Genomic DNA, 22,451 nt, shown 5'->3' with positions numbered 1-22,451 from the left:
GACACATTCTCGGAACCCAAAGTGTACCGCTTCAACAGTGTCCGTTGTTAGGAAAAATTCAATTTCTCAAGAACTCCCTTTAGAAACAATGCAGTCGGTTTTTTCCACTCTTGTAAATCGTAACGAGGGGTTAGGAACAAAAGACTTTTCCATCCTTCATATTACTTGAAAATTTTCAACTTCGTACGTCCATTCATTATTCACAGTCTAATTTTCAACTGTCGCGAACCGCGTACATATTTGGTACGTTTTTGGTTTCGTTCTGACAATGAGTGAGAAGGGAATCGACGGTATCTTCGTCTTGAGGAAACAGCCCCGTATCCATTGCACCTTAAGAACCATCTAAGATGGCTGCTCGACCCCTTGAACGACTCTCAAAGTTTCTGCTTCCATTGAGGAAAATACCCGCCTGCTCGGAGGCTCGGGAACTTCCGGTGAAGCTGCCGGAGGCGTTCGTTAGCCAAGAATGCGTCTTTTACTACTCGTAGGTCGTCTTACACCGTTGCCAATTACTCACTGTACACGAGAACGTTAAACGGCACGTACAGCACTTTTTTTTATCCTCCTCGAGCTCAGCCATTTCAGCACCCCACCCGCTGAACTGGATCAGCTAATTTTGTAATTTCCTCGACGTCCGCCTCCTTGGTTTGCAGAGTTCGTTCGTTCGTTTATTCGTTCGTTCTGTTTAAATTTTTGAACGCGGCCGCCTTTGAGGACTCGGCAAACATCCTCTCGCCATAATAAATTGGATTATTACGAATTAAACTAAGCCCTAATTGGATTCGTTACAGGCGCTTCTACAGCAGCGCGTGGTGGATAATCAGAAATCTCTTTTCAACCCAACAAATGTCTGCAGCGACTCTCAGGTGGAAATTAGGGAGGTGTAAAGCTTCAACCACCCACTCTCGTTAAATTCTACCTCGTTCAACACGCCCGTTTTCGAGTCTCCATAACGTAAGCACCTAGTTTCTCAGTATTTACGCATCCGCTGAACCGAATCGTGTTGAACTCAATTATAACTCAGGATTTTGGAATTTTTTTAAATTTTAAAACAAAACTCTTACTCCGCGCAATACTAATAAATTATAACATAATCGTTTCAGTATACAAATATTTAGGTTACATACTGACAAATGGCTATGCTGGAAAACATTTGCGAATAGTCTTGAGTCGGTTCAAAAAACACAGCTGAAAAGTAAGAAATTCTTATATTTCGATCAATCGATGCTACAATGCTCTGGATGTGCTTTTTCAATTTCGGAGAGTCCTAATTACTGAGGGATTGTACATCTGTTTTCGAAACTGCTGTGCCTGTTTCCCTTGCTATTTTTCAAATTTCATAATGGAAATTTCATGACGAACAGTCTCACCGGAAGTTTCCTGGAAATTTATCTACAACCGCGCACTACTCACTCAAAACTTCCTGGAATACAATGTCCAGTAATGATTCGTTATTTTGATTTTTTTCAATCGTCTTCTGATAGAAAAAATTGAAAGTAACCTACTTTAACGATTTCAATGTGAAATCCTAATTTGTGCTCTTGTTGCTGAAATCATTTTCGAAATCGTATCATTTGGGATAAATGAATTTTTGTTTTGAAAAAAATAAAAGCATTCTTATATATGCTCTGTCTAACTGTTGTTTATCTCGGTTGTTTACCAGTTCTTTCCCAACATCGTGCCGAACCGTCTACTGCATATTCGATAAGAATTCTATGTATTCAAATTGATTAAAAACTCTGCCCACGACAATTCAATCCATCACCAGCAGACTGTGTGCAAGGGGATGGGATGTCACGGGCTGTATTCTATTCTGGAATAAATTTTATACGTTGTGTATACACATATATGTATATTACATTCTCCTACCGGCTGTCTGTTCTTTCAATATTTTCCATTCAAAATTTCCGTTTTAACGTAATCGATTGCTCATACCCGCACACAAGTGAGACAGAGCTATGGGTACGAATGCTCAAGTTGTTTGTTCATTGCGAAACGATTCTGCAAACTACCAGCCGATGAATGATTTCATACAATCAATTTTTTTTTCCACGTTTCTAAAGTTTTTACCGTAACAGTCGCAGAACTTTTTTATGTCGCATATGATATTAACGAGCTATAATACCTGCGCGTGTATGTTTGCAATTTGTTCACTCTGAAATTTTCATAAATGTTATAACTATTATCTTTATGAATTTATTATTCAGTTATTTATCTCCTTGCAAAGCGTCCAATCTCAAGTAAACCCCGTCAACCTAACTTAACAAACGGAGAAGGTGGTTATTATGCTTGGTAATTTTGTTAAAGTACAAATGGAGTCTTGAGATGTAGCTTATTAAGTTTTATACATTCAAATGAGTTATCTCTTTCAGTATGTAGCTACATTTAATTCGATTTTCAGTTCTTTATAAGTGTGAGAAGTTGTGTACATGCCTCAGCGTATTAAAACATTTCATTAGTACATTAACATTTCCAGGATGCGCTTCTGCTGGGGCAGAACTTCTGTTTCTATCTCCATAACGAACACTGTACGAACCACGTTTCAACGAGCCAGTCATAATTATTCAAGTTTCCAACGACACGTAGGTATATCCGCGTCTCCACTTACACATGTATACCTCCAGCAAAGCACGAATGACAAAAGTCTCACGGATGCTCTCAAGCTTTTGCAATGCCCCAGGACACTTTGAGGGGCGTGACCTCTCCTGACCAGGTACGACCCTTGCACCGACGGGGTAAATCTACACCCATTTATCTACCTATATGGATATACTCGCCGAGTTTCAAGTGTTCGCGATGATAAGAAGCCAGCAGGCAGCCATCAGTGGCCGAAACCGGAAATCTCTCACAGTGAACGATGCAGACGTGCACTGGGGCATCGTCGTGACGCGGACGGTTTCATAGCCGCAGGTAAGCAGCGAAAGCTGTCTTCTGTCGAAATTTCTGACGGAATATATTTGGAGTAGGTGTTCATTTTTAGAAATAAAAAACCGTAGAAAATTTGTTTCCCAGTATCGAAAAGCTCACGACGATGCCGAAATGGGACCGCAGCTTTCAGATTCCAACGTTGAATGCAAACAACTGGTGAAAAAAATTTCGCAAAGGATAAACATGAAACAAACCAATACCGAACGCAATCGAGTGACTGTATCGTATATATCAGGCTCGTGAAGGGAGGAACCCAGCCGAGAATGGAACTGACAATAGGTAAGTAAAAAAACATGTCAACCCAGAAAATAATTCACCCTCGCACGTAAACCAGACTACAATTGGGCGGTACTCCACGGTCAAATCTTACGTTTCGATTAAAGCCAAGGGCAACATCTAACAATTATTTGGACGTTTCTGTATGTTCGATAAGAAAATAGCATAGCTATAACTAGTAGGAATTGGAAAGGAGGTGAATGGTACATAAAATTAATTGCTCGCTTAGACTGAGCGTAGTATGAGGCGAATTTTATCGTCACTGGTATTGCTACCGTACAAGTCTCGGCTGATTAATTCTCATCATTATATCAAAGGATCGTTACACTTCCTTTGTTCAACTGTGATGTCCTCTTACGTTCTTAACCTTGCGGCTCATCGCTAGGAGGAAAATACAGTCTGCGGTGACGGCATGGTACACGATTGTAGTACCTAAAAGAGAAGTCTGAATCATATGTATCGATTGAAAAAAATTTACATAATCCGATGCTGAGTGAGTTCTGACGGTATGGTTACGCATTCGAGTTTCCATTTTCAAGGATATCGAATATACAACTTGAAATCATACCTGTAAAAGAGTGTATAAAGGTTATACCCTAATAGACGTGGCAGAAAATAATTTTCTCAGATATGAAAATGGTGAGGCTTTAACGCCAGTCATTTCCAATTAATCCGTCATTAGGTAACTCGGTCCTGGTTGTGTTCCAAGCTTGAATGGTCCGAGGTAATTGGAGTAACCGAAGTTATACAGGCCCTGTTAGCACTCGCAGCTAATTAACAAAATAAACTCTTTCCATCTTGGCGCGCTTGAGGGGCGATTTTCTTAGGAGAAAATGAGCTTTTCGTCTTGGCGAAAACTCGAACGAACCGTTTGTTTTAATTGCCGGATGAATGGTTCGAAATTCCTGGATATCTCGGGCCAGCAAAGGGACCATACCTAAGTCTCGCTCGACTCCGGGAAAATAACGAAATCGGCTCAATCCCCAGAGCCTGGCTATCCTTCCACCACAGTTTTATATTTCGCTTTCTTATTTAGCCGTATCAAATATTAAAGCTTCCGGCTCCGGTTTGCTCCGGAATTATGCAGACTCGTAACAAGCCCTCCCACGCAATAGATAACCATAGCAACTACCAACTGGGTACACCGCCGGTGTTGGAGCAGTCCAACCCATTTCTACCTTGTACGTGTACCTCGTACCTTGTGCCTTGTGCCCCGTGTACCTCATATACCTGGAATGCATGAATTTACTGTTCGAATTATGCAGAATATATTAGATCTCTGACGCAGGCTGCTGCACCATCGCCGGATGGAATCGTCCACCATGGGCTGCCGGCGTCTTCGAGGTGCATTAAAACCCTGCAGGTATAATCTCGAACCTGGCAGGAACTCGACAATTCGCCATTTCTTCCCGATGCCTTCATCGGATCCCGGTAATTGCTCAATTTCAATTTTCGTAAAACCACCTGCGTTCACATCGGACGATTGGCCGAAATTAGCAGCTTTCGTAGTTGCCAAGCTAACGGCAAGCTGCGAAACAACTGAGTTACTCGAATTCAAGTTTGTATTAGTTCTTACTATCTAATTATTTTCAATCAATATATACGTATTTCAATCTTCTTGCTTCTATACGCAAAGCAAGAACTAACTCTGAATCGGATCGAGTGGAATTACGAATTTTCCACACAAGTGAAGCAACACTTGTCTCGATTCTGGTGTGATCGCGTGGGCAAAAAATATGAGCGATGCATACTCGAATTACCGCAAAAGTAAGAATGAAGCAGCGTTGTCGAATGCAGTTCCCTCCCCGCATGGAGCCCTGGTAATCACACACATGGTTATGAGAACAAGTTATGTTAATGCCGGTGCAACAAGGAGCGACCCTCCCGGTGATAGTGCCACAGAATGCATCAGGACACTGCAGCAGATACAGTGGTGAGGGGAACGCGGCGAAGGAAGCTGTTTATGTTACGCCGTACGCATTTAAATGCGCTTTTACGCTCGAATAAATCTTCTCCCGGCTCTCTTTTTTTCATTCTCTCTATCTCTCTCTCTCTCGCTCTCTCTCTCTCTCTCTCGTCCGAATATCTGTTTTCTCGATCGGCATATCTTACACAGCCGATCGGCGAAGTTGGCCCTGAAACTCGGCGAAGGAATTATATTGACTCCGAAGGTGGTTTATTGCGTCCGAAAAGTTTGCGATCACGGCGATCGCAGCGATCGCAGCTCGACGATTGACGATCCCGGATCGCGTAACTCGTGGCCCTGTCGCCGTAAAGCGGGACGTGCACCAGTACTTATATTATCGTCGAAAGAGCGAACAAGACGACGTTGTCCCGGTACAAATGAGCCGTGGTCGCAGCTCCGACCGAACTCTCGACGTGCGATCCGATCGAGACCGGCGCAACTCGTACCGTGCGCTAAATCATTCGGTCTCCTATCTTCATCTACACACATGTATCTGCCTAGGATTTTTAATCCCCGCGTATGCGGATGAAAGCCGTTTTCGTGAGCGTTCAACACTTGTTGTATCGATGTACTTACACAGATTACACACAGGCTGCATACGCAGGCGACATGCAAGAGTGAAACCTACGGTACGCCGAGCCCGAACTCGTACATAACTACATATCCATTCGCCGGGGAGAACTCGTGTATGAATAGGTACAGATCCGTTCGAGATATTATATTCACTACACCAGCATGCCGGAATTATACGGTATATATGGCTGCAGCTTTATCTTATTGCCACAGATATATGGCGCGAAGCATACACACTCTACACGGTAGGAGGGAAAATAATTAATGGCTCAGGCTCGGCGCTCTGCGGTGCGAGAGCCGCATTTTATCTTCCAATGACTTCTGTATCTGCGGAAATGGATTGGCAAAGGAAAAACATGACACACCCCACTGCATACATTTGCCGCGTACCTACGTAGGTGTACGTATATTTAACCCGACGTTTTCACCCCTCTCGCGTGTTCACGCTGCACTAGGCAATCTCATTGAAGAGTTAGATTTTCGTCGGGTTTCGAACACCGGGGACCTAAAATTTGCCCAACCACAAGCATGGATTAAACAGAAATTTGCCAATGCAAAGCGAGCAGTCGGAAACGTGAAAATATTAAAATATCAATTGGAAGATACGGCTAACAGCCCGTTGTTGGCTAGATATTCGTGGGAGAAAAATCAAAGTTTTCAAATTTATTACGACTCGTTTTAATATCACTCCCGTCAAATAAGTGACGATGTATTTTATGCAGCGGATAATTGGTGCTTCAGCAAGACTCGAAAACTCCGTGTGCCCAGGTATAATAGGTCATAGAACGAAGGGCTAACCCGTGTAATCCAGACGTGACACTCTGGCACTGCCTACGCGTTGTTGGCAGATCAAAGCGAAAGATAGGGCATATTTATGCCATCTAGATCTGGAATAAATATTTGAGCTGTTGAAGTAATATTTGTACACCCGATGGGCGAGTGCGCAGGTGATGCACACATGCTTGGAGGGGATGAAGTTGCCTTCGCTGGTATACGGACGACGCCACATATTTACAGCGGTGAATTTCGCCCCCATGCACGGAACTGCCGCGTGTTTTTCTCCGCCTCTTCTCCTCCCCTCCTTATTCATCTACGCCTGCGTTACACTTACCGCTTATTCTTTTTTCTCTTTGATTTGTTTATTAATTTTTTTATTACTACCGCGCCGTCTTTTTACGAAGCAACTAATTCAATTATGGCCTCACAGAGAACGAGGGTCGATATATACCGCTGCGCCTTCGCTTCGAGGAGCACAGAATTTTATTTTTGTGCCGGTGGCAGTTCTCATGCTGCGTAAAATTGAAGAATTATAAACTCACAACAGCGAGAGCAGAGATAGAAATGAATCTTTTATTACGTTTCCAAGATAACCGGATGTTGACGACTGTAATTCTGAATTCAGTGCAGTTTCTTTATTTCTCTGCTGGTATTTACGAGTATCATTTCTCACTTTGATCATGACGGGACGGTTGTTTCAAAAGTAGCAAGGCAGTGCGACGATTGGTCCGCTGAAAAAGAATGCTGTTACTTGGTTCACAATTAAAAATTAAACCTACGAAGTGACCGATAGTTAACGCTTGCACAAAGAGTTTGACATGTCAGGTGCTATAATACCAGACAGCATCCTAAGACGCACAGGATTCCCTCAGTAAATGCAAATATCTTTACATTTTCACCAGAGCAACCCAATGGGGATTTGCATCTGTTGCAATTAAAGCTTATTGTCCGTTCCAAAACTGAACACGCAAATCTAAAAATCCGTAAAGCTATACAAATCGCTCCAAAACTACCGTATAGCTTACACCGTTCTCCTCGACGCACTCTGATCCTGATCGTGTCTTTTGACATTGGATACGAAGGGTTGTTGGTCTGACACGATACCGATATTACAAGAATCAAAAGACGTGCTCAGACTGGTACTTGTCGAATTCTAGAATCTTGTAAAGATCAATTCAGGAGGCGCTAGTGGGGTAAAGTTATTTTTGCTCAGAACGTTGAACATTCGAGATGGGACTTTTACGCCACTATATCACTTTCCAATTTCTTCTATTCGCGCGGGAGCACGTATCTGCAAGCCATTCGCCAGGCCGTCTGACCATAAGAGAGAACAGCCCATCGGGGATCTTCTTATACCCGGTAGAAATCTGGAAAATCCCTTTCGCCTCTCATTCATCCGCGCCTTGCCTATAGATTGGCGCAGACTGAGGCGGATTACAGTTTCCCACCTCCTCGCACTTCGTTGGGATTCAGCCTCCGACACGAGGACCCAGCGGCAGCTTACCTAGGTCGGAATAAGACGGTGGGTAGATAGTACTGTACGTAGTTACTACAGGACGCCTAGGAAAGCCCACGCATTCAAGTCGCAGGGCGTTCCTTTCAATGTACCTCTGTAAATGGAAATGGATGGAGATTGAGTCGAAGGAGTTCTTTGCGGGTCCGGATGGATCGAGGGATGCAAAAGGGTTGGGACGGTTGAAACGGGCTGCGTCACTGCACAGTTGGGAATGAATCTTTTCTCCCCGTAGTGCCCTTCAATTTACCCCTATTCGTGATTAGAATGCGTTACAGTTAGGCGAGAAGGACAGAAGTAGCGGATTTGCCGCAAGAGCCTTCCACCATCCTTCTCTCGCTTTCCCTCAGCACTATCGCTCATTGGGACGGAAGACCTACACCCCGACTGTCACTCCAAATTTGCTCGCTTTTAGCACCGCATTGAGGAGTACAAGGTACTGATTGTGACGTGCGGTGGGAGGGTGCGATTCTCTTCGACCCAGCGAATCCCGTCGAAACTTTGATATATGCCGCTGCAGTAGATGAAACGCCATCCTTTCTCCTTTCAACGTTTGTTCTTCAAAGTGCACCCGGCGCTCCTTGAGCTCGGAGGATATCACAGTCTCGCGGATGATATAACGGACGAAAGATGATAAAAGTGCAGCTTCCGATTAGGTATGCAGGAAACGTCACTCGATCTGCATAACTAGTCGCCGGCGCGACGGAGCCGCGGTGCGGGTGTCACGACATTCTAACTCACCATGGCCTTGCTTCGGGCAAACTTCCTTCCTTCCAGCATCCATCGTCTTCCGTTCCTAGCTTTGTGAACTCGGTGAGACACTCCACCGCTCCTGGGCACGCCAAGGTAGATATAAGACTGGAGTTGCCAAGTAAAGGGTAAGGAAAGAAGCTCAAAGATAAAAGGTAAAATGTAAAAGGTTAAGGGTGCTCCCACGAGAATGGAATTTCAATGAAACTCAGCCGTCGTTTGCATACAAAGAGCTATCTCGTCGCTAACGAAACGGAATTCGTTTAACTCAAGTATCGCTCAGATTAGAGGCTTGAGACTCGCTAACACCGCGCACTTCGCTGGGTCCAGTCCAATGGGGCAATCTTCATTTAGAATCATCAACGACCGTGCAACCGCGTTACGCAATTTCACCAACACTCACTTTAACGCTCATATCTAACAGGAATGCTAAACAGCTCCTGCTCGTTCAATAATTAGACAATTACTGTACGATCGAAAAAAAAATTAAATATCGAATGCATTACGAGAGACTTTTGGAAGAACAAAAATCTTCAGGTGAAGAACGGTGAGATTGATGTGAAAAACGAAACCATTACCATAGCGTTTTATTGACAAGCTGTGACGAGAGCTTTACCATCGATTAAAACGTTGGAAAGACGTGCAATCTGACTATATTTTAGATTCGATTCGAAGAGGTGCTAATTGTAAGTAAAGTTGCCATTAATTGATTCAGACGCTTTAATACACTGTTTACGTATGTACAATAGACTTATTTTTTAAACGCTTGAAAATACTCAGTCAAACTCCCAAGAGGGCTCGATTGAATTGACTATTTGTGAAAATAAGTTCCTTGGCTAGCTATTCAATCGTCGATTAGAGCCCCTAGCCGTTTCACCGCTCCTTAACTTCTTGCCTCTGACGTAATTGTAGCATTACCTGTCTCCAGCTTTTAATCCAATCCATTAGCGTGACTTGATTCGTATTCTCCGTCTTTGGATGCGGAGTGTCTCAGTATGCTGGCATCGCCCGCCGAGATGAGGGTAATTAAATAAAGTAAACGGAGGGCAGGATTAGGGACTGGCGAGAAGTTTGTCCCGCGAGCACTTTGGGCTTCTTCTCAGTGCACAATGGTTATATTGTTCCCGTTAATAGGAATACTGGATATTTTCTCAGCCCCACGTCAAGCCTTTCACTTGTTTCAAACTTCGTCCGAAAGAAATTCTTTTGTTTTTCTCACCGCTTCCTAAAACAGCATGGGTAGTAAAGTCTGCATGCTTTAGGAGCACGGGCTTCGCAGTAAAAAATAATCCTGGATTCCTGCCGGCAGTGTATGGCGAACCAGACCCGAGACCAGAGGCAGAGAATGTAGGCAAGCAATTTGGCCAGGTCGTAATCCTAATGCAAGGCAATCAAACCGATCCGGGTTCCCGTTCACGGAGTTAAAACGCCAAGCGATATCGCGGCCGAAGTGAAAAAAGGTACATCTTATACCTCGGCTGGTCCAACTTATTCGCGACGCAGGTGATCCGTCCAATAAGGTCAACTATCAAGTTTGTGCTGGAACAGAAACTGGAGCTTAAGTTCAGTCAAACAAAATACAATTAGGCACGTCTTCAATTCCTTTATTTCAAAATTTTGAAATTCTTCCCAAGATATGTGCGCAACTACGAAAGACTACATAATTCACTAGTACTGAGAAGCTTGAAAGAAAATACTAAATTGCGATCGGCGTGATTGAGCTGACTCTCCATTTGTATACTGATAATCTTTTTTATTCCACGGAAAAAGATACTGCGATGAACAGTTTCCTCGTGAGGTGTGCTTGTCAGGTTATATACCACTGTCAGGATGTGTACGTGTATAGATGGCACTTGGCTGGTGAGGCTTGGGGATATGGGGGGTGGAAGGGGTTAGCGGATATATATCGTTTAAGTACAAAACTTTGATTAAATTTTCTCTCGGGTGCGGAGACGGTTCTTACTTGATTGTTTGAGATAACTTTATAACTATACCGCTTGCACGGGGTCAAACATCTTGCACGAGAAACGACCCTCGCTCTCGCTGGTAAAAGGAGTCATTGTCCCACCTCGTCAGGGAATCGATTCAGCGAAACGAGAAACTTTCCGCCGTACTTTCTCGACTCGGTTTTCGTTTTTCTTTGCGACGTGAAAATATGCGGGTGGATCTTTTACCGCTGTTTTAGCATTATATTCTGACGGTACCGATTCTGCTTGCAATAATTATACTATGCAGATTTACGTGTTGATGTATTGCGTTACATGTATTCATTCCGTACCGACAATTTTTCCGAGGGGAAACCCTTTCTCCTTGGACAAATTCACAATCCGTTTAAACAGCCACCCCACCCGGCTGCTATAGAAATGAGAAACAAAAGTGAAGGCGGAAAAAAAATTAAGAAACTGATTTGAGTAGACGGTGACGACGCGCTGGGACAAAAATGACTCGGTTGATTGAATTTCTTCGAGTTGAGATTGAAACTTAATCCCGTCCTTTTAAGTCGTGAAGAACATGCAAAGTGGCTCCCCTTGTTTGAATTTAAGGAAATTTATGGACGCGCTCAAGTTTTAACCCGTAGATCCCACGAATTCAGATGTAACATTTTTTTATTTTAATTAATTTTCACTCGGCATTAATCTCAAGTACATTACCCTGACGTTTATCAAGTATTCTCTTTGATAGCAGAATATCGATCGCATCATTGGTACATTTTTCCTACTCGATATAATCCAACGTAAAGAAAAATTAAACTTATATACCTACTCGTTGAATGATGCGAAAAGAATATTACGTCAGACTTGAAAATTTTTTTATAAAATTAATCAAAAGTTACGACTATCCTGGCACTTTTCGAGTCTTGACACAGAATTTCTTCGCGTGAATATAATGCTCGAGGAGATTTGAGTAGCATAACCAAAATCAATAGTTTGCCGTATTGAACCAAATGCTATAGAAGGAAATATAACGATGAAAAACTTGTGGGCATTTTTATGCAGCTTTTATGGCTGTCCATAAGATGTCGATTTTCAAAATTGACTACCGGTCACACACTTTTTCTGGACGTATAAAAACAACTAATCACCCATGTCGCATGATCGGTATTTCACTTTTAACGAATAATTAGTCGCTTGCAATAAATACATGCGCGTAGAGATAAATTACAGGATAACCACTCTAATACACTGCCTATTGTGAGCAATACTTACGGCAAATGCATAAAGTGTACGTGAAGGACATAAGTATAAGAGTATCATAAATTTATGGAGATACGTGTCATGTTCAACTCGCAAGATATTTTAAAGCTTTGCGTTCATGGAATTCTGCAACGCAGCTAATAGGTCGTAAAATGTAACAATTTTCTTTGATGGAATGGCGTGTTTCTTGGCACGAAGTAAAATCGAGCTCTGCAGTAATCGAAGAACACTGCGGAGAAACAAATTTACTGCGACAGATAGGTCACACCAACTCCTGGTACGCTTTTTTTTTGTTATGTCTCAGCTACTCTCAACCATTCTGACCCAGCCACATCTTTCGAACTTTCAGATTTGCGAAGAAATCAGTTTTTTAATGATCACTTTATTAGAGAAATCGCCATTATAGCGGTAATCGATTTTAAAGAAATTCTAACTGTGAATTCTTTGTGAAAAGATAAAATTTTGTACTCAGAAAAAATACGGGTGTACATTTAGCTTGCAAGGTACGAAAAATTAACAGCTAAAAAGAAGAAAGAAAATCGATTCAAGAAGTTGTGAAGGTAGAAAATGATCAACAGAATATGAAATATCTCTAGCTTAAAAAATTCACAGTCCACATTTAAATTCTGGTAAAAGATTTCTTCGCACTAACTTTTTCCCCTTTTCCTGTTTTATTCGAGTTCATTATTCTCAATTTATTTGCTTATATCTCCCAAACTAAATTCCCTTCCATCTTTGTCCGACGCTGAATATTTATTCTCGCTCAAAGAACTTTCTGGGTAAATTTCATAAAAATTCATTTTGGCTAACAGTGATTGCGTGAAACCTTGCATTTACTGGAAAGCTCATGTTTTTTAAATCTTAAACTTTGCCAACCGTGATTTCAAGCTGAGACTGCCTATGATTTACTAACAAGAAACTGAAATTGAAATTGGAAAGGTTCGTGGTCAGGTCGACGATTCTAGAACGCTTCATATACATGTGTCAAAGAATTGATGTATACACTTCGAACCAAAGTCGTATAATTGTAACTAAATCGGCACCGCTGATATTTGAAGACTGTAAGGTATTAAAACTTTTGCTTCTATCCCAGTGCCTAGAGTGATATCTTATAGGCGTGATGGACAGTCCGCATCAGCAGGACTCCAAATTTCTGACACCACGAATTACTAATTCAATGCCCAAGTGTCGTTTTGCCAACTGATGTTCACCTACCCTATTTATTCCCGAAATGTTAGTTCAGCGAGATTCCTACTTGGCTTTGAAGCGTCGAGTAAGATTTGTTCCAGCGAAAGCTTTCTTGGTGAGTCCAAAATATCCCATTGCCGTCAAAATATGAGTTTTGGTTTGTTTACGTCACCCTATTTGCTCATTACATCGCAGCGCTATTCTAAATTATTTCTAACAACACAAGAGACGCGATAGTCTTTTAAACACGGTCAGATAAAAGACTCGAACTGATTGTGGATAAACAGTGGAGTACCAATTTTTTACACTTACGTGTATGTCAGTCAGATGATGGGGTGATTGGGAAATGATGGTCTGAAAGAAATGAAACGACGTTGGAATAAATGTTTATTCAATATTTTTATTCAGTGTACTGTTCTTTATAATTTGCTTATAATATTATGCCTTTCTAATATACAGTCTTTTATCAGCCGAGACCATTACAATTCTATTTACAGTATAACCTTACGAAGCTAGAGCATCGCACAGCAATTTCACGTATTCACTTAAAAACGTGTCTTATTTCTCATAACTCATTATCCTTATAGGACTTATCCGCTTTTCGATATTCTCTACATTATCTGTTATTTAGGACTAGAAATACTCATTTTCATCATGCTACTCCCGTAACATTCTGTTTTATCGAACCTCTCACCACCATGATTAATCACCCAATGATTTTACAAGTATAAGGTAGGTATTGTATCATATTTCAGTGGGAAAATTCATTATTAGATACACTAAAATGTGTATTGTCGATAATGTTTTCTCTTAACCAACCATAACAAAGTGAACCTCTGAAACTTTTGATAAATAGAACAAAAATTTGACGATGACACAAGGAGAGTATCGATACAAATATCATATTATCAAAAAATGTTATTGGCAAATATTATTCCCGCCAAAAAAAGTTGTTGTCTAGAATGACACGGTACAATAGGTTTCAAATTACTAGGAAACGTATAAAACACGATGTTTCTATCAGATACATAAGTCTTACCTAACTTCATTAGAACGTTACGCGTGTAATATTCAATGTGCAAATCAATATAATTACGTAAATATAGTTGGCTTAGCGTATTACATGAAGGAAAGAAAAAATATTCTCATCCATCCCTGATTTTTATTTACTTACATTTTTACACATTTCATTATTATCTAATCACTTTCAAATCATCGAACCGTAAATCGGGATGCATACTTATAGTCCCGTTGATTCTTAATATGGACCATTGTAACTTATACATTCAAGTACATTCCGAACTAATCAATCAAACGCGTATGCAAAAATAATCTTTCTACGAGCGAGATGAATGTCCATAACAAAGCTGCAGTTGTACTTTTTGAAAAGTAAATCTTAGGCTCACTTTGTTAACCATAACAAGATTCGAACGATGATTCGTTATAATATGACGTCTGTTTAAAATAGCTGGTTGAATGACTTTTCAATCATTCACTATTATTTGTTTATTTATTTTTCTTCTCGGCTAAACTATAGTTTGCAGTAGCTATGTAGCGCAAATGGAAGGAAACATTTTCGAATAACGATTAATACAGTGTTAAAAAGTAAGTATCAAAATCAATAAAATCGGCCGTGGGCTCAAAATCAGTGCGATCGTTTCACCTGCCCACCTTCAGGACTGACTGGCGAGTACAGGCCGAGCTTGAGCCCTAACTCCCTTGGTTTTCTAGCGGTGTTTCTGACCGGAAACGGGCTGAATTGGATCTTTGGGCTCGGCGTCTTCTCCAGACTATGAGTGGCGCCTCTGCTAGCATGCCCGATGTTTCCCAAGCTCAGAGAAGATTTCCGGTAGTTATTCGACCCTTGGCTCGAATGATCCGCGTACTTGGCAACGTTCATTTTGTCGAGGAACTCCGGGTGGGAAACCGGTCGTTTCGTGACGTCTTCTAGACTAGGGGAAAGCTTCGAGAGGTAAGGGTTGACCGGAACGGGAAGTTTCCGTGTCGAAAACTGGTGACTCGGTGACAGGGAATGCGACTCGCGTCTGTGAACGGTCAAATGAGTGCCAATTTCGTCTTCGCGGATCGAAGACGGCAAAGTGTAGGAACTTGATCTGTTGTAATCCGACGTTTTATGGTAGGAGTATTCCTGAGAGGAAACGTCCTGGTATTTCCTGTGGCAAAGGTCCGACTTGTTGTACGCGTAGTCGACCGTTGACTCGCCAATATCCTTCTCGGAAGAGCCTCTTTCGTCTCGCGGTAGATACTTCGCGGGGTCAGCCGTGTTTGTTTCGTAGTAGGCAGCGCCTTTGTCGAGGTTAGCTATATCCGTTTGAAAAGATCGCAGGGTGAAATCATCGCTCCGAATCTTCGGCGGTGGCTCGTCGTCGTATCTCACCCGAAATTCGAGCGTTTCCTTTGAAATGACAGCCCTCTTCGGTGAGATATCGTAGATGTGCGATGAGGCGACGGACTTGTGATCGCTCAATTCAAAACTCGAGTCCATCGATGGCTTCTCGTATGATCGAACGGAGTACGGATTGCCCGGCGTTTTTCTCGGCGAAATTCTCGACTTGAAGTCGTACGGCTTGTAGCTGTCGTAGGGACTCCTCAATGGCGACAAGTCGAAGGATTTCTCTGCCTTCGGGGTGTAACTCAAGATTGGCGACATTCTCTCCCCGTATGTCAGCGCGTGATCGGGAGCGTAAGGGTTGGTGGAAATCACCTCGGGCGCTGATGACACCGGTTGCACACTCGGGTATATTTCCCCAGCTGATATCTTGTCGAGTTTCTCCAACTCGCGGTAAATGTCGATGTCACTTTTAGGCGATAGGTCCTGAAGGTTGTATTTCGGCGGTGGATATGGAATCGGCTTGTCGTTATAATCGTAGGATTTCTCCGGCTTTATTACTCCCTCTTGGATCGAGCCGAGTTCGCTCTTAGTGTCGATCGAGTCGTTCGACGACTTGTGAGAGAAGACGTTCGTCGAGATACTCGAGAGGTCTAGTCCCTCCATCTCGCTGATGTTTTGGCTAGAAGAGCCTTGTTCCTGACGCGGAAGACCCGCCGAGGATGAAGGCCGTTCTTCGTAGTTTGCTAGCAACTTCGAAAGTTCCTCGTTTATCTGCCTGTCGATCAGAGCCTCTCTCGTGTCCAGATAATCTCTGGACAAAGCTTCGTCCAGATCCAAATTGTCGATCTCTTCGGTATCATCGATCAGCGAAAGTTTTGAGAGCTCGTCGTTGATCTTGGCATCGAATTCGGAACCACTGGTCATCGATAGCTGGTCCAAGTCTTTGAAATTAATTCTGGCCAATTCCTCGTTAATTTCGTGTTCGTTGAGGCCGATTTTCTCAAGAATTGGACTAAATATTTTTGAAATCTCCTCGTTGATGGGGCTGATAGTTATCTCTTTCGATATTTCCTCCAAATCGGGCAGTCGCTTTTTCGCCTGACAGGTAAGAATTCTATGCAGAATCGCCGAGTTCTCCTGAATGATTTTCAGCGCTCTGTCGCTGCTTCTTCGACCGTTATCACTTTTCTTACGCGGCTTAACTTTCGTCCAGACGCCCAGCTTCGGCTCCTTATCATCATCGGTTTTCGTATTCTCCGAAACCCGCGCGAGAGTGTTTAAAAAGCTATCGCTGTGTTCCTGAATTTGAATTTTCGGTTCGATCACGTACTGCTTCCTAGAAACGGTCGGAATATTCATCTCAAGGTCAATCAACCGGACCTTAGAAAATCCGTTCGCCGAATCGCTAAAGGTGTCTTGCCTTCTGGCCTCTAGGCTCTTCAAATCCTGTAGAATATAGCTCGCCTTTTTGGTGATTCCGTTCTCCGATCCCCCATCACCGGTACTTTTAATCTCGAGATGCCTCAAGTCCTCCAAAATATCGCTCGACCGTTTCTTCAGACTGTTCCTTCCGAACTCATCAGACGAAGAGGAAAGTTTCGAATCCGTAAATCTTTTGTCTAAGCTGCTAGAGCTGCGCTCAAAAGGCTTCGAGCAATCTTGACCAACTTCGTACTCGTTCGTCCTGTCTTTATTTCTCTCCAATAAACTTCTACTACTTTTGTCGTAGAAAATTGCAAGTTTTTCAAATTTTTCTCGCGGCAAAGGGGACACGGTATCCTTATCCGCATATTGATCCCTCGACTCATTCTCTTCCAGCTGCGACTCAGTCCGATAACTTTGTGAGTAGTTTATCCCATAGAAACGCGTTGTGTCTGTTTCTTCCATTTTGCATTTATCGTCCGCCAGCGACGATTCGATATCGGTTTTCTGCGATCTGTCTTTTCCCAGATTATGGCGAAAGTCATCCTTTGAACTGCCGGTGAAGTCCATTCCCTCTTCGCTTCTAATGACACGATCTTTCCTCGATTCGGAAGCTATTAATTTTCCAGATCCTTTTGAACTCGTGGACTTTTGCTCGGGTGAAGTCTCCTCACTATCAGTGGTGCTGTTCTTTTGCTTCGCAGTGCTGTACGGTGAGGGTGTCTTTTCATTCGGGCGTGCGATTGGGTAAAACGGCGAAGTCGCGGAGCAAAGATTGATCGGAGAATCGGAGTAGGTGCCACGACCCCCTTTGCAATTTGAAGTAAATTTTATTGAATTGGCACTGATCGGCGATTGAAGATCGGAGCTAAACGATCTTTCGGAAGACTTTTTTCGATCCGGGCTGCACGAGTCGCTGGAGCTACTCGCCTCCAACTTCGGACTCAGGCTCGATTTGCCTTTCAAAGAGTCAAAGCTGATCAGGGACGGTGAACTTGATTTGGCTAAGGATGTAATTCGCATCGCTGCTTTCAGCTGAACATCCTGATCATCGGAACCGATGGAACGAAGGGTCAGGGTTTTTGACTCCGAGCTCACAGAAGAGGCGGCTGACTTCTCCGCGTGAAAATCACGCGAATCGAAGCTCACTGGAGTTCGAGGACTGGTCGTTAAGCTGGAGGTTTTCGAATCTGGACCCATGGTTTCCCCAGAGCTGCACGATTTGTCACTGCCCGGTGTCTTGGGGCTTTGGCTCAGCTCTAGGCGAACACCAACAACCGCAGCTGGACTCGTTGCCGGTTTGATTCGAACCAAGTCATTATTTCTGGTGAAATCTACGCTACTAATATTTACAAAGACTCCGTTGGACTTGTTCTGCGGTTCGTGTATCTTCATTGGAAACTCTTGCGTCTCTCTTTCGACAACCTTGATGGCAGCCGTCGAGGATGAATATTCGGCCAAGTAATTAAGCTTCTGTTCTAAGTTTATCGGAGATATTGGAACGTGTCCTATTACGTAGGATCTGGAGTAAGGCTTTGAATCGGCAACTACTTTGTTCAAATTATCGCCAATCATCCCCGGCGAGGAAGCAAGCTGAACGGTCGAAGCACCCTTACCAAAATCTGGCTCAGTTTCGGAATGTCTAGCCTCCGAATCTACGGCAACTAAATTATCGTCGTCAAAATTCGAATATTTAAGCTCAGGAGCGAAATCGTAGCGCTTTCCCATATCGGGCCTATCTATTCGCGCACTAGTATCTGCAGCTACCTTTTTATCGAATTCCAACACTTCAGGATCGTCCGATGACACCAGGTGAGAACTAGAAAGCACTTTCAATGGAAATAAACTATGATCAGTAAACTGATATTCGTCAAGTATCTGAACTTCAGTTTCATTTTCAACAGATACTGAGCTACTCTCACCGGCATTTGGACCACCGCTAATGGTGCTTGAAAAATCAAAACTACCTAACGTTTCGGATGGCCTTTCCACTCGCTCAACCGACGAACTATTGATCGAGTCGATGTCCGTGGCAAACACTGGCACATCATCGGTTTTCACGGAGTCCAACGATTCTCGTTCAACCTGATCTGGCGCTTCGTCAGCCAGCTTGTAACGTCCCAGTCTCTCATTATCCGTCGACAGTCTGCGGATCTGGTCGGTTATCTCAGAGATCGAAGTCTCCTCGAGGTTTGAGGGTAGCTTCAAGCTCTGCGCTCCTTTTTGCTGACCGTACGCGGAATCGTGATGGCTGGGTGATGTCTTATTGTCGGTTCCTTCCCTGCGAGGACTCTTCTCGTCGTCGGTCGCCATGACGTAGCAATCGGAATTAGAGGTGAGTTCCTCGCTGTCGACGTCGCTGAGACGATCTGGTTCGTCGCAAAGTTCCGTCGACGTGCTGTCGCTGTCACTGTCGGCATTTGCGCCAGCAGAAAGTCGCGGGGATGTTGATGTGACGACCGACATCCCCTCGCTTGTGGATTCAGCGTCGTTGCCACAAGACGGTCCTTCACCTGTGGAGCAAAACAGATCAATAATTACCCTGCAGTCATTTGATACGTAGATTCCGAGATCACGAAACGTTCAATGCGATTGCGTTACACACGTATTGAATAAATTCGTTCACGAGGAATTCAGCCGCCTGAGATCTGGTTGCACCGATATAATTTCTAGTATCACGATTCGACTATGGCCAAGCTTTTCGAAGGATAAGCAGCCCGAAGTCCACCATCGCTTGTCGCCTCTGCAGACTGTAAGTGAATGTTGACTCTCCCGTTTGCCACACCTGCGTCAATACTCATACCTGTTGGTACCGAACAGGTGGTCGGAGGCTGAATAATGGCGAAAGTTATCAACGGAAAACGACCATGGTTCAAAGGGACGTTATCAATGAGTACTTATTCTCAAAATTCTACCGTTGGTACGGTCACCTTCGGCGACGACCTTGTTACCGACCATAGGAACAAGGACTCGTAACCACCGCTGATAGTCGGGTACCTTCCTCGTGTCGGTAACACCTTACATCTCGATCAACGAAGCGAAAAACTGTTGGGAAATTTTTCATCTAATATTATTTTAGCTCGGATGATTAATGATAAGGTCCGGATGAAAAGGTAAGAAAATCCTGTTCTTCGACTTTGATATATTAGACATTTCTATGTTACAACATGCAGAATGCCGGTGATTCTGTATATTGAAAGCACAGGACGAAATTACTTTGACAAATAGGAAAATTATAGATTCCGGCAGGAAATGATTGTTATTGGGAAAAGTTAATCTGTCAAATTATCAAAAGAATCGATATGAATGATATTTTAGGGTTACTGAAACTCGATTGACTGTGACGTAATTGAATCAGTTATGTGAAGATTGGTAAATTATTGTTTTTTCAGAGAAATGACGCAGTGTCGTAATATTTCAAATTCGTCAACAATCTAATCTTAACTGTTCTGGTTCTCAACAGAACAACGTAAAATCTTTTATCGTGCTCATGAAATAAATTCTTATAACATTTATTAACGTAGTTATTCATAGTTAGCCCGTCGATATTTTCGGTAGTCTGAATCTTTTCTACTAAACGAGAAATATTGTTATTGAAATTTCTACTGCTCATGAGACCGAGGCTTCTGTTATGCAAAGTAAGAAACTCTAGTAATTAGATTCTGGGCAAGATTTCAACAATAAATTTTTTCGTCGTTTTATGTTATATTGCACGTATATATTTTTAATTAATTGAATCCCACCACCAGATCTTCCAATTGAGCGAACCTCTTCTTATGATTCGAGAAAACCATAGAATTCATACCTGGAGTGTCGTCCTTGTTTTCCTTTCGCCTCTTTGTGTCCTTCCAGTGAAGAGTGACGCCTTGCCGGTCCTTTCGATTCGGATTCTTAGGACTGTGAGGAGGACCGAGTCTCGCCCTGGGTGACACCGCACCATGGAGAGGACCTAGCTGTCGGGCTTTGCCGCTAACCAAGGCACTTTTTCCGACCAACAAATGGTTCATCGCCTGAGAAGTGGCCGAAGGGACGAGAGACTGTCTCGCGCACGCAGCTGTTGGAGTAATAAAAGAAGGCTTTGAGAGGTTATTTCAGAAACATAATTTAGTTATATCTCAAATCCTGATCCTTGTAAGGTTGGAATTATCCGTGAACCAATATTTCATCCGAACTCGTGGCGAACCGACGATGATTATTTTTCTGCACTTGGCACCTGACTGTTGTAAAAAAATTGAAAAAGAGAAGTGCGAAAAGTACATCGCCTCGCTGTTTGTGAAATTGTATCCCCGTGCTAAAGTCTCGGGAATTTAGATGCGGCAAACGCTAATTGGACACCTTTGATCGCCCAAGCCATTAGTTGCAACGGTAAAAGGTAACCTTTAAAGCAGCCTTACGGATGGAGCGAAAATTCATCAGGCAATCCTGTGTACAGATGTCTGACTCGTATATACAGTACGCATAAGTACCCCATAAAAATGCATACACCGTTTTTCCATTCATTGAAGAAACGTAACGTTTACGATTATGGCTACGTTTAACGGACAGTTGTTAACGTTACCGGAGAGTATTATGTGAGCTTGGCGTTGCCGTTCCCTCAGCTTCGCGTACTGCTGCTTCAGCGTGCTGATGTCCAATGCAAGTCTGTCGCGATCGTTACTAGCGGCGACCGTCTGCAGTGAGCTTGACGATGAAGTTTCACGTTCTGAAACTTGGCGTATTATTCCAATGCACGAAACAATTCCAGCTATGTATAGAATCTTAGTACATTATAGAGTTGGAACTTTTACCGATGCAAGAGCTTTGCTCGCACGGTAGCTAATTTCCTGTCATTTCAACCGTCGTCAAACTCGACGTTTTACGACGTCTAGTAGATCATTTCCTCAGATTACGAGATTTTCACGCGCAAAGTTTCGCTCTGGTATTTTACGGCGGGTATATTTGCTATCAATTCTCGTCACGATACTCGAACGACTACACTTAACAGGTACAAGTGTTTATTCAAAACTCTGAACTAGTCTACTTTTATATCCGATCGTGACGAGAGATAGCCGCCATGTTGCGAGTAATCATACTCTCTGTTATTGCAAGAGACAAACCGTTGTGCTTGATAATTTGACGGGTGATATGCATGAGAACTTATCACTAAACGTAAACAAAAACTAGTATCTCGTACCTCTTCTGCTTCTGTGCGACATCCCGAACATGGCGGCAGCGACGGCGAGCCGTTCGTCCTCTTCGGTCTCGGTTTCGTCATCGTCGCTAAGTCGTCGGGCCCAGGGCGTGATGTTGTACCGATGCTTCTCACGAAGGGCGGTAACTCCAATCAGCGGCCCCGTACTCACGATCGCCTGTCACGTGCACAGACCAATCAGTACAGGCGTAAGCCGAGCCAAGTCGAATTACAACATTGGGGGTGCTTTTTGGGGTAATTTGACGTTTAAGGTAAAAGTTTTAAATGCTTTTGTAAGTCACGTGATCCGGTCTCAGACTTTTCTTCGGAGAATGAAACGA

General features: G+C 43.1%; 1 protein-coding gene across 7 annotated transcripts in view; it reads right to left on the bottom strand.

The window, feature by feature from the left end:
• Positions 1 to 13,545: 13,545 nt before the first annotated feature.
• Positions 13,546 to 22,451, bottom strand: part of LOC124302108 (uncharacterized) — a 32,490-nt gene continuing 23,584 nt past the window's right edge. For 6 of the 7 annotated variants that reach the window (XM_046757897.1, XM_046757903.1, XM_046757899.1 and 3 more), the window contains 4 exons: positions 22,114 to 22,288; positions 21,499 to 21,648; positions 20,746 to 20,994; positions 13,546 to 19,453 (listed from right to left, as the gene is read on the bottom strand). In XM_046757897.1, the coding sequence (XP_046613853.1) occupies positions 14,811 to 19,453; positions 20,746 to 20,994; positions 21,499 to 21,648; positions 22,114 to 22,288 (5,217 nt within the window). In that variant the 3' untranslated portion in view covers positions 13,546 to 14,810. The remainder of the gene's footprint in view (positions 19,454 to 20,745; positions 20,995 to 21,498; positions 21,649 to 22,113; positions 22,289 to 22,451) is intronic. The other variant, XM_046757898.1, reaches the window with a different exon arrangement.

This window comes from Neodiprion virginianus, chromosome 4 (genome assembly GCF_021901495.1).
Source record: "Neodiprion virginianus isolate iyNeoVirg1 chromosome 4, iyNeoVirg1.1, whole genome shotgun sequence".
Lineage (NCBI taxonomy): Eukaryota > Metazoa > Arthropoda > Insecta > Hymenoptera > Diprionidae > Neodiprion > Neodiprion virginianus.
This window is presented reverse-complemented; position numbering and strand designations above follow the sequence as displayed.